This window comes from Dreissena polymorpha, chromosome 2 (assembly GCF_020536995.1).
Source record: "Dreissena polymorpha isolate Duluth1 chromosome 2, UMN_Dpol_1.0, whole genome shotgun sequence".
Taxonomy (NCBI): domain Eukaryota; kingdom Metazoa; phylum Mollusca; class Bivalvia; order Myida; family Dreissenidae; genus Dreissena; species Dreissena polymorpha.
Genome location: NC_068356.1, coordinates 14,025,497 through 14,038,704, shown reverse-complemented (window position 1 = coordinate 14,038,704; position 13,208 = coordinate 14,025,497). Strand labels below are relative to the sequence as shown.

At 35.6% G+C, this 13,208-nt stretch overlaps 1 protein-coding gene across 6 annotated transcripts in view; it reads left to right on the top strand.

Moving 5' to 3' along the window:
* LOC127865917 (CCR4-NOT transcription complex subunit 6-like) overlaps positions 1 to 13,208 on the top strand; it is a 133,388-nt gene that overhangs the window by 76,254 nt on the left and 43,926 nt on the right. For all 6 annotated transcript variants that reach the window (XM_052406005.1, XM_052406004.1, XM_052406002.1 and 3 more), the window contains 2 exons: positions 1,359 to 1,516; positions 10,784 to 10,938. In XM_052406005.1, coding sequence (XP_052261965.1) covers positions 1,359 to 1,516; positions 10,784 to 10,938 — 313 coding nt within the window. The remainder of the gene's footprint in view (positions 1 to 1,358; positions 1,517 to 10,783; positions 10,939 to 13,208) is intronic.

Below are 13,208 nucleotides of genomic sequence, written 5' to 3'. Positions count from 1 at the left end.
ATTTGTATGCCAACATTTTAATACATAATTTATTATCTATGTTCATATGACCGTAACAGTCAGTTGAAACATACATACCCCATTTTCATTAGTACAAAACAGTCAGTGGCGAGTTCAAGATGGTCATCAGCAAATCAAGTTCTTAAAATCACTGAAACAGAAACATATTTTCTAAATTGCTTGAAGAAATATTTGGAATGACAAGGCTATATACAAAAATACTATAATAAAAATGAGTGAGAGGGTTATATTATATGTCTTGTGTTTGTGCTTATCTCTCGGACTTTTCGTCTTCAAACGATTGAACAATTATAAAAATGGGCAGCATTCAATAAATGAAAACATTTTGCTTTCAAATGTATCAGTTTCCAGTTTAAATTATGTGGGAGACAATCATGATGATATATTGACTGGTTCTATTTTTATGTCCCCCTTCGAAGAAGAGGGGGTATATTGTTTTTCACATGTCGGTCGGTCCGTCCACCAGATGGTTTCCGGATGATAACTCAAGAACGCTTAGGCCTAGGATCATGAAACTTCATAGGTACATTGATCATGACTGGCAGATGACCCCTATTGATTTTCAGGTCACTAGGTCAAAGGTCAAGGTCACAGTGACTCGAAATAGTAAAAGGGTTTCCGGATGATAGCTCAAGAATGCTTAGGCTTAGGATCATGAAACTTCGTAGGTACATTGATCATGACTGACAGATGACCCCTAGTGATTTTCAGGTCACTAGCTCAAAGGTCAAGGTCACAGTGACTCGAAATAGTAAAATGGTTTTCGGATGATAACTCAAGAATGCTTACGCCTAGGATCATGAAACTTCATAGGAACATTGATCATGACTGGCAGATGACCCCTATTGATTTTCAGGTCATAAGGTTAATCTCACAGTGACTCGAAACAGTAAAATGGTTTCCTGATAATAAGTCAAGAATAATTAGGCCTAGGATCATGAAACTTTATAGGTACATTGAACATGACTGGCAGATGACCCCTATTGATTTTCAGGTCAATAGGTCAAAGGTTTAGGTTGCAGTGACTCAAAATGTATTCACACAATGGCTGCCACTATAACTGAGAGCTCATATAGGGGGCATGCATGTTTTACAAACAGCCCTTGTTTATAACAAGTTTGCTTGCAAAATTTTGGTTAAATTGCCTTCATGCATATTTTGAAGAAAAACTAAAATTCAACCGTTATTGTCCATACTGCAATATTAATGGTTTATTGTCTGTTTATATTAACTCTAAAATGATTTATTCTTTTTGTGTTATATCCTATTAAAATGTTAAGACCACTAAAAAAATCTCATTCAAGGGAAAAACTAACAGCAACAGTTCATGATTTCAGCCATATTCACGGTGATGTGCTACAACGTGTTGTGCGACAAGTATTGCACGCGGCAGCAGTATGGCTACTGTCCGTCATGGGCGCTCAACTGGGAATACAGGAAGAAGGGCATTATGGACGAGATACGAAACTGTGCAGCTGATATCATTGGCCTTCAGGTATGCGTGGCTCAACATGTCTTTCAGGCTTCAATATTAACCCATTTGTACCTAGTGGATTCTCCCATCCTTCTAAATTGGATCTATTTATTTCCAAAATTAGGGATGTCTAGAGTATATTTATTTCTATATTTAGAATATTACTAAAAGAATTTCCTTTAAGCAAACAGCGTATGATGCGGCGTCTCATCTGGGTCTACGCTGTTTTCCAAGGCCTTTTTTCTAGATGCTAGGCATAAATGGGTTAATACTTATTAGAAGCAAGTTCTGATAATGATGATTGTGATAATGAAAATGTTATAAGCCTGTAAAAAGAATTTTAATTTCTTAGCCATTGACTGAGCCACTTAAAGAATCTTGCATACTTGGCTCAGACTATGTATGCCTTCTATCAGGGTCAGAATTTACATTGCAACATAAATATTTAAATGACTTGTTCTTCATTTAAGAGGTGCAACTACATTTTCATACAATCAGGAATTAAACAAATTTATAACAGAAATAAGAGCCTTTGTTTTGTCATGGTATTATGCTGGAGATGTAGAGAATATATGGTTGTAGACTTTTGATATCATGTGCTATCAGACGAGTCTGATATGGTGAAGAAAAGGCGAGGCCCTGTAACTTACTTCGCCACTTTTCTTTTGTGATCACCTTTTGTCTGTTATGCCTCATCCATGTCTGTTGTGTGTCATCAACATTTGCCTTGTTGACACTGTAGAGGCCCCTATTCTGATCCAATCTTCATACAACCTGGTGAGAAGATTTGTCCCAACGATATCGTGGATAAGTTTGAAAATGGTTTGGGTTGGTTGAAAAACATGGCTGCCAGGGGGACGGGGCATTTTTCCTTGTATGGCTATTGTAAAACCTTGTTAATACTAAATAAGTCACATTTATTGTCCAATCTTCATGAAACTTGGGAAGAACATTTTTTCAAATTATATTGTTGATGAGTTCAAGAATGGTTCCAGTTTGTTGAAAAACATGGCCTCAAAGGGTGGGGCATTTTCCTTATATGGCTATAGTAAAATCTAAGTTTGAAAATGGTTCTGGTTCATTGAAAAATATGGTCACCAATGGGAGGGGTATTTTTCCTTAGATGACTACAGTAAAACCTTTTTAACACTCCAGAAGACACTTTTTGTATAATCTTGTTTAAAACAATAACCTTAACAAGTAAAATAAAGGGGTTTTGCTGCAGTTTTGCTGATTTTTTTTCCATCTAATAGATTTTGTCCAAAATTTATATTTAAGATATATATACAAATACCATATGAAAAATGAAATAAAAACATTTTTCTGTCTAATAGAATTCTGCGAAACTGCTCAAATATGTTCATCTACATATTGTCATCATAAAACACAAATAAAAAAAGGGGGTCACCGCACTTTTAACAGATTTTTTGTTTTAACTATCCCTACTGTCGACGTCAAATTTCATAAAATACCGCAATTAGGCAAAACCCATGTATCGGTACATAGATTGTTATAAATATGCATACACATTAGAATTTTTTTACAATCTTAACTTGGATCACAAGAGCTTACCAAAAGACATTTATAAAAAAATATTTAATCACAAACATAATACCATATACAGTGTCAAACTCGACATTAATCATTAATAACTTACATGTACTTGTTCACAGATTTCGACATGTTTTGAAGTTTGTGATTAAATGCTTTAAAATGATAAATGTAAACAACATGACTAAATCTCCAGTATAAAACAAGAATGAAATTTAAGAAAGAAAGAAAAAAAAGTTTAAGAAAAAGTTAACCCCACCTGGGATTGAACCACTGACAAATGTATTATGAACATTTCTGATGATACTGATAGCAAAAAATTGAGTTGTGATAATAGCATCATCAGTGTTGCTATTAATATATCCTTGGTTAAAAAAAAATGCCGCAACACCCCTTAAAAGACTGCAAATACTTGTTGTAGAAAAAATCATTGATATACAACACAAAACGTCGTGTTTTAGCTTACACCCATTAATTTGAACACAATTTGCAACTTCCCTCTTGTTTTTGTTTTAATAATTAATTCCAAAGTTTCATGTTAGCAGGCGTTGTTGTTTTTTATTGAAATTGTTAACAAACAGTAAATTGAATGAATAAAAGTCTTACAATTTCGCAATCAGTGTGAATTTTCAACTTACCACATCAAAGGAAACACCTTCCTGTCAAGAAGCCTTAACTCAACACCTACCTTGCAGACAAAATTGGCTTTCATTGTCTAGCGATCAATAAGCTAAACTAATTGTGTGTTTGTTATTTAATGGCATTATTAACAGCACGTGCAAAGCTCTGCTTTTGATATCTTCGGAGGACGAATGTTGAATTTAACTGTATATCATACACATGGTTTATGTATTTAAAGTTTTGATTGGCGGTAGTGATTACTGGACATAAGCCTGGAAAGTATGAATAAATTTATTTCAGCCTTTTCCAAGAAACACAGAGTAGTTCTGATTTATCAACTCCCTGTACAGTTCTAAGCAATGGCGTATGTTAGTGTTTATTAAATTTTTAAACGCAATTATCGTCATAAATGACAACAGAGTTTTGTTGTATTATTATTAGTTATCAACTTTTTATGTCCCTCACTATAGTAGTGGGGGACATATTGTTTTTGCCCTGTTGGTCTGTTGGTCTGTTTGCGCCAACTTTAACATTTTGCAATAACTTTTGCTATATTGAAGATAGCAACTTCATATTTGGCATGCATATGTATCTGATGAAGCTGCACATTTTGAGTGGTGAAAGGTCAAGGTCATCCTTCAAGGTAAGAGGTCAAATATATGTGGCCAAAATCGCTCATTTTATGAATACTTTTGCAATATTGAAGATATCAGCTTAATATTGTGCATGCATGTGTATCTCATGGAGCTGCACATTTTGAGTGGTGAAAGGTCAAGGTCATCCTTCAAGGTCAGAGGTCAAATATATGTGGCTCAAATCGCTTATTTTATAAATACTTTTGCAATATTGAAGATAGCAACTTGATATTTGGCATGCATGTGCATCTCATGGAGCTGCACATTTTGAGTGGTGAAAGGTCAAGGTCATCCTTCAAGGTCAGAGGTCAAATATATTTCTCACTTGTAATTTTTACTGGTCTTGTTAAGTGCCAGTTTGATATCCCCCAACGGGATATGAGCAAGTAGACGTTTGACTGAGTTTTTACGGTATGTGTACATGGATTGAGTGTATTTAACATTACACACACACAGCATATTTATGCATTTATTAAATAACAACAATTCAACATGCATTTAATTAATAAGTTTACTGCTGCAGTCTTCGTAGGCAGCTGGGTTGAAGTAAGTGTAATACAATCACTCAATACACGCAAAAACAAGGCATTACAACGGATTTAAAATGTTCACAAGTGAATTCATGACAAGATGACAAGTGAGTATTTTATAATTTACCTTCACACCAACAAATGATGTTTGAAATGTTGAAATACTGATTACTCATATTGGGAAATCCCCAAATAATCCCTTTAAGTTATAACATTATTTCAAAGGGATTGGTAATTTACTAAATTTTGGTAATTTTATCTTACACCATTGGTCATGATGATTTTTAATTACTTCTTTTTTATACCCCCAGCACCTACAAAGACATTTTTGTCTGACATCAATAATGCTTCCTACAAAGCTTTTACAATTAAATGGATTATGTCTTTTCACAAACTCACATTAACTGTCCTCTTTTTATCCCCCGCCATCGGCTGAGGGATTTAATGTTTTGGGGTTGTCCTTCCTTTTGTCTTTCCGTCCGTCTTTCCATCCGTCCAGAGCCATATCTTGGAAGTGCTTTGACAGATTTAATTGAAACTTGGTATGAGTATAAATATGGATACTAGGATGATGCACGCCAAATGTCATTGTACACCATCTGTTAATAACGGAGTTATGGCCCTTTGTATCTTGAAAAATGCATTTTTGAGTGTCAAATATAACACTTTTGTGTCCAGAAGCATATTGGCGGGGATATATTGAACGACTTTCACATGGACCTACTTTTGGTATGAGACTTATCTTATGGTCAAAATTCTTGGTTGACCCAAATTGAACGTTTTCTTAACAAAGGTACTGCTTATTTAAAAGTGTTGATACTTCATTCAACAATCGGATCATTCACATCATCTGACCTCTTTTTGAACTTTTTGGACTTAAAACTTATTGAAATGGGTTAATAAACCAATAGTGACAAGACTTCCACAGGGGCATTCGTGTGTATTGAACGCAGCATCTTGTCATATTATTTACATTATTATAGTCTCCGGCGTAAAGCGCTTTATGCAAGTTTTTTGACAAATCAAGATGGTGTGTCACTTTGACTGTGTGTTGACAAAATAAGGATAAGTCCAGATTAAAAAAATAAAAAGGGATTTTCTTGTACTCCTTAATTTGCTTTTTTTTCTAATCCATGACAAAGCAGGTCCACATGCTTGCAGTCTTAAGCTGTTTCCCTTTTTCATGTGGCAGTTGTGTTGTGTAAAAAAAAAGAGTAAAAACTAGATTAAAAATGGCATAACAGATATTTCATGTTATTTATGTTTGTCTCACATCATTTGTCACATAAATGTAAAGTCTTGACCTTGATTTATCAACAGCCAGAGGTTTAATGTGAGCTTTATTATAAAAAGTCTTCTACTCTGTTATTCTCCCCATACAGGTTCATAGAATTGCCTGACAAATTATTGGTTATTTTTAAGAACCGGAAACTTATACCATGTCATTAATTACTAATGGGTTTAAATTACGGCCCATTGTGGTTGACTGATTTTTCAGTGCAGTGTTCATCTAGCAACATCATTATGTGGTCTTTACCCAGTAATTTGGTGAACATGTTTGCTGTCTACAGTTGAATACAGACAACAATCCCCTGACATTCTCCTCTGTCAAATGTCAGAGTTTGAAGACATCATTAAAAAAATTTAGCTGTTGTTTTTCACTGATTTGTCAGAAGATCTCATTGGAAGTTAATATGTAAGTTTGAAATTGTGTTTCCTGCCAAGGATATACCATACTGGTATATGGGCCTGAATGACTCCAAAGTACCAGTATATATTGTGGGGTATAACCTGATGAATGATGCACATTTTTCATGTTGCAGTATTGCACCTAGATCAGATAAGTTGATGTCACTGTATTTAAAATAGGGCTGCAACATTACTGCAAAAATTTGATTTCATAAATATAATTAGCAAATAGTAACACTTGAATTGTATAATTATTGCATTGGTAATTACATCCTTGTGCAATAATTGTTTATGCTGAATAACTATAATCAGGTCAAATATTGCAGGGATTTTTATTGATTCATAATGATCTTTGTAATGATAAGCAAATTGAAATTGAAAATTCCTTTCTCAGCCATAAGTTTGAACTATATTGATGGATTTTAAAATATATCAATGCAAATGTTAACCATGTGTCACATGCCATACCCGTCTACCTCAAAGGTCAAGGTAACATTTGGAGGTAAAAGGTCAAAGTTGACCATAAAACAGCTTGACAATTCCTGTATCAGCCAAAAGATGATCTTAATTTTATGGATTTTAAAACATCTTGGCATTAAATTAAGCAAAATATAATGTGTATCACCCGTCTTTCTTTGGTGAAGGCCAAGGTCTTGCTTAGAGGTCAAAAGTCATATTTGAAAACAAGAGCGGAAAATGGGGGTCATCTAATCATTTTTAGCTCGACTATTATATATGAAAAATATATAGTAGAGCTATCCTACTCACCCCGGCGTCTGAGTTAGCGTTAGCGTGCAAATGTTAAAGTTTTCGTACTACCCTAAATATTTCTTTGTCCCTTGACATATAGCTTTCATATTTTGCATACTTGTTAACCAACATTACCCCACCCTATAAACAAGAGCAGACAACTATCAAGCATTTTGTCATAATTATGGCCCCTTTTCCACTTAGAATATGCAGCAAATGTTAAAGTTTTCGTACTACCCCATTTATTTTCATTGTCACTTGACATATTGCTTTGATATTTTGCATACTTGTTTACCAACATCACCCAAACCTATAAACAAGAGCAGACAACTCTATCAAGCATTTTGTCATAATTATTGCCCCTTTTATACTTAAAATTGATAAATCTATGTTAAATTTTGCGTACTACCCCAAATATTTCCTACATCCTTTGACATATTGCTTACTTACTGTTGCATACTTGTTTACCAACATGACCCCAACCTATAAACAAGAGCAGACCACTGTACCAAGCATTTTGACATAATTATGGCCCCTTTTACACTTAGATAATTGAACATTTTGCTTACATTGCCATAACTTCTTTATTTATGATCACATTTTATTATGACTTTGACAAAGCAACACTTACCTGAATACCACAATGGATTCCACCCAAACAATACCCCATACCCCTAACAGAATCCCTTCCCCCCCCCCCCAACTTCACCCCCCCCCCCAACTTCACCCCCCCCCCCCTTTTTTTAACCAGGTTTTCTGAAGGAAAAAACTGGTTATTAGATTGGCGAATGCGGGCGGGTTGGCTGGCTGGCTGGCTGGCGGGCTGGCTGGCGGGCTGGCGGAACAAGCTTGTCCGGGCCATAACTATGTCGTTCATTGTCAGATTTTAAAATCATTTGGCACATTTGTTCACCATCATTGGACGGTGTGTCGCGCGAAATAATTACGTCGATATCTCCAAGGTCAAGGTCACACTTTGAGTTCAAAGGTCAAAAATGGCCATAAATGAGCTTGTCCTATCCATAACTATGTCGTTCATTGTCAGATTTTAAAATCATATGGCACATTTGTTCACCATCATGGGACGGTGTGTCGCACGAAATAATTACGTCAATATCTCCAAGGTCAAGGTCACACTTTGAGTTCAAAGGTCAAAAATGGCCATAAATGAGCTTGTCCGAGCCATAACTATGTCGTTCATTGTCAGATTTTAAAATCATTTGGCACATTTGTTCACCATCATTGGACGGTGTGTCGCGCGAAATAATTACGTCGATATCTCCAAGGTCAAGGTCACACTTTGAGTTCAAAGGTCAAAAATGGCCATAAATGTCCCTTGAGATATAACCTTCATATTTGGTATGCATGTGTATATGGACAAGGCCTTTCCATATGCACAACAATTTTGACCCCTGTGACCTTGACCTTGAAGTAGGGGTCTGCGTTTAGGTTTCAAAATCTGCGTTTAGGTTTCGAAAAATGCTCATAACTTCTATGTCCCTTGAGATATAACCTTCATATTTGGTATGCATGTGTATATGGACAACGCCTTTCCATACGCACACAAATTTTGACCGTCCGTTCGTCCGTGTGTCCGTCCGAAAACTTAAACGTTGCTCATAACTTTTGCAATATTGAAGATAGCAACTTGATATTTGCCATGCATGTGTATCTTATGAAGCTGCACATTTTTAGTGGTGAAAGGTCAAGGTCATCCTTCATGGTCAAAGGTCAAAAAAATAAATTCATGTGCATCTCATGGAGCTGCACATTTTGAGTGGTGAAAGGTCAAGGTCATCCTTCAAGGTCAAAGGTCTTTTTTTTTTTTTTTTTTTTTTTTTTTCACCATCAAATTACCAGTCTGCCAAAGGCTACAACAAACCTCTACTTACAAAGTTCTCATTTTTAACCAGGTTTTCCGAAGGAAAAAAATGGTTATTTGATTGGCGAATGCGGGCGGGCGGGCGGAACAAGCTTGTCCGGGCCATAACTATGTCGTGCATTGTCAGATTTTAACATCATTTGGCACATTTGTTCACCATCATTTGACGGTGTGTCGCGCGAAATAATTACGTCGATATCTCCAAGGTCAAGGTCACACTTTGAGTTCAAAGGTCAAAAATGGCCATAAATGAGCTTGTCCTGGCCATAACTATGTCATTCATTGTGAGATTTTAAAATCATTTGGCACATTTGTTCACCATCATGGGACGGTGTGTCGCACGAAAGAATCACGTCAATATCTCCAATGTCAAGGTCGCCAGGACTAAAAATATATTTTTTTTTAAAACAAACTTACAAAGGGGTTAATTTTGTTTGTTCATTTCAAAAGTTCAGTTTGAGTTTTCTCCCTTTATCAGATTTTTTTTTTCACAATGAAAACCTGGTTTTGTGACAATTTTGTCCCTTGTTTAAACATCATCTTATAAATTATCCCACCCCACATTATACCCCCTTCTCACCCCCCACCCCCTACCCCCCCCCCCCCCAAAAAAAAAATGATTTTTTTTTAAACATCATCTAATAAATTACCACACCCCACATTATACCCCTTTACCCCCCCCCCCTATCCTATCCCCCCCCCCAAATTATTTTTTTTTTCCTTTTTTTTTTGAAAGATCGTCTAATAAATTATTGAATATGAACAATTTCCCCATGATGGCATACGTTATACTGTCAAGCACTCGAATAGTCAAGCGTGATGTCCTCTGACAGCTCTTGTTGTTTAACTTAGTAAATTGGCATTTAATTATATTGGCATTTAAACAACAATAGTGAACCGTTTGCAAGTTAGTATGAGTGTTCATGTAATAAGATGAAGAGTACTTTAAATATTCTTGTTTCAGGTATTAAAGAAGAAATTGATGCAAAATATTAGACATACACTTTAAGTAAAAAGCAATGAGCAAAACAAGTCAATTAATATAATGCATGCTAATTGCTGGATTGTGAAATTAATTTATTGTAACCCATGCTCACAAATGTCATTTGTATCGCATGACATCTTAACTTGATAGCATCATCGCAATGTTAATTATTACATCAATAACATACATGAAAAGCAGTTTAGGATTAAAGGAAATATTTCATGCCAAAGGGAGTGATGTCCACCATGTCTGAGGACAATACAATACCCCCCCCCCCCCCCATAAAGATGCCTATTATAGTAATATTTCTATACCACAACAAACATGTTGTTTTTAAATGGCTGGTTGCACTTGCAGATGTTATAGGACCAACAAGTGCTGATTAACATTGATTTGTTTATATACATTTTAATAAGCACCTTCCAATTATAATCTTAAATTGAATTCAGGTGGAGCCTTTTCAATTTCTTTTAGACCCACAAGCATGGTTTATAAACAAACAACAGATAGCCTGGTCTGGATATATAATTTTCCATCTTCTTGTGGCAAAGTAAATTGTACAGGGATGTGTAAATGGGATGTTAAACATTCAAATGAGGTGGGGTATTATACTTATAATACTATCTTTACTAACTGTATTCACAGGAGGTAGAGACTGACCAGTTCTACAACTTCTTCAAGCCTAAGCTAGAGAGAGAGGGCTATGAGGGAATCTTCTCACCCAAGTCTCGCGCTCGAACCATGACCGAGCAGGAAAGAAAACATGTTGACGGTTGTGCCATCTTCTTTAGAACATCCAAGTAAGGCATTATTGTTTATTTGATCAATTAATTTGAGTTCATCATGTTCATATCCATGCACAACATTATTTTGTCCATTGCTAAAAAGCATACCGTCTTTATCCTAATAAATGCTCCCGCCCTAATAAACGTGTCCCTATCGTATAATAAAATGAAGGTTGTTCAATATGCGGTACGCTACCGTAACCATTAACCTTCACTAATTAACACTGGTCATATCTCGGCCACGCGTACTGTTACAGCTGTTCTCACCACGGTCATATCGACAAAGGCCCTTTCATTTTACATGATAATAGGGTTTTGTATTCTTATAAAACTATTTGTGATATGTTTACAATTACTGAATGAACTCGGAACTTTTCGCAGTTAACACATTTTAGGTGTTGGCTCATATTACACCTAAAGGAGGGTAAAATAAACGCGCCTTCTTTGTGATTTGCATCGCGCTCGGGCGCGTTTATTAGGATAAAGACATTATGTTGAAATGTCAGCAGAATAAATGTCCATTATCTTGTTATTAAAAACTTATTTGATTTGTCTAGCTGCTTGTTTTATGATAAGTCTGGATATATCTATTAATGCAATGTATTATTTTGCCTGAAGGAGCTTTACCATTTATGCAGAGTAATGAACTCTTATCGTTAAAAAAATCTAAGTAGGCTTTAAGGTATTTTTCATTTGAGACATAAAAAGGACATTGACACATACATGTATGTTATGAAAAAGATTCTTTAGAAATTTCACTTTTGAACCAGGTTTTCCGAAGGAAAAAACTGGTTATTAGATTGGCGAATGCGGGCGGTTGGCTGGCGGGCGGGCGGAACAAGCTTGTCCAGGCCATAACTATGTCGTTCATTGTCATATTTTAAAATCATTTGGCACATTTGTTCACCATCATTGGACGATGTGTGGCGTGAAATAATTACGTCAATATCTCCAAGGTCAAGGTCACACTTTGAGTTCAAAGGTCAAAATTGGCAATAAATGAGCTTGTCTGGGCCATAACTATGTCATTCATTGTGAGATTTTACAATTATTTGGCACATTTGTTCACCATCATGGGACGGTGTGTCGAACGAAAGAATCACATCAATATCTCCAATGTCAAGGTCACCACAACTTAAAATAGATTTATTTTGAAACAAACTTACAAAGGGGGTTAATTTTGTTTGTTCATTTCAAAAGTTCAGTTTGAGTTGTCTCCCTTAATCAGATTTTTTTATGTCCCCCACTATAGTAGTGGGGGACATATTGTTTTTGCCCTGTCTGTCTGTCTGTTGGTCTGTCTGTTGGTCTGTTGGCGCCAACATTTTGCAATAACTTTTGCTATATTGAAGATAGCAACTTCATATTTGGCATGCATGTGTATCTTATGAAGCTGCACATTTTGAGTGGTGAAAGGTCAAGGTCATCCTTCAAGGTCAGAGGTCAAATATATGTGACCAAAATCGCTCATTTTATGAATACTTTTGCAATATTGAAGATAGCAACTTGATATTTGGCATGCATGTGTATCTTATGGAGCTGCACATTTTGAGTGGTGACAGGTCAAGGTCAAGGTCATCCTTCAAGGTCAGAGGTCAAATATATGTTGCCCAAATCACTTATTTTATGAATACTTTTGCAATATTGAAGATAGCAACTTGATATTTGGCATGCATGTGTATCTTATGGAGCTGCACATTTTGAGCGTTGAAAGGTCAAGGTCATCCTTCAAGGTCAGAGGTCAAATATATGTGGCCCAAATCGCTTATTTTATGAATACTTTTGCAATATTGAAGATAGCAACTTGATATTTGGCATGCATGTGTATCTCATGGAGCTGCACATTTTGAGTGGTGAAAGGTCAAGGTCATCCTTCACAAGGTCAAGGTCATCCTTCACAAGGTCTAGGTCATATATAGGGGGACATTGTGTTTCACAAACACATCTTGTTTCACAATGAAAACCTGGTTTTGTGACAATTTTGTCCCTTGTCTAATTATGTACTGAACTTACAAGCACAATTCTTTATAGTCTTCTACATCAATCGTTCATTAAGGATTTCTGCTTCACATTCCTTCTACAGTTCCTTTGTGTATCTTAAAATAAGATAAAACTGGTAATTTGACAATTTTAACAGTTATTCTACCAAGCACTTTTGTAATTATTGTTAAATGTCATAAATGACATTTCAACAGACTAGGTTGTCTTGCTATACTAAATTTTTTTGACAATCGTTTACAGAATATGACAGATTTGTTCATAAAAAGTTTGTGTCTTAAATGTAT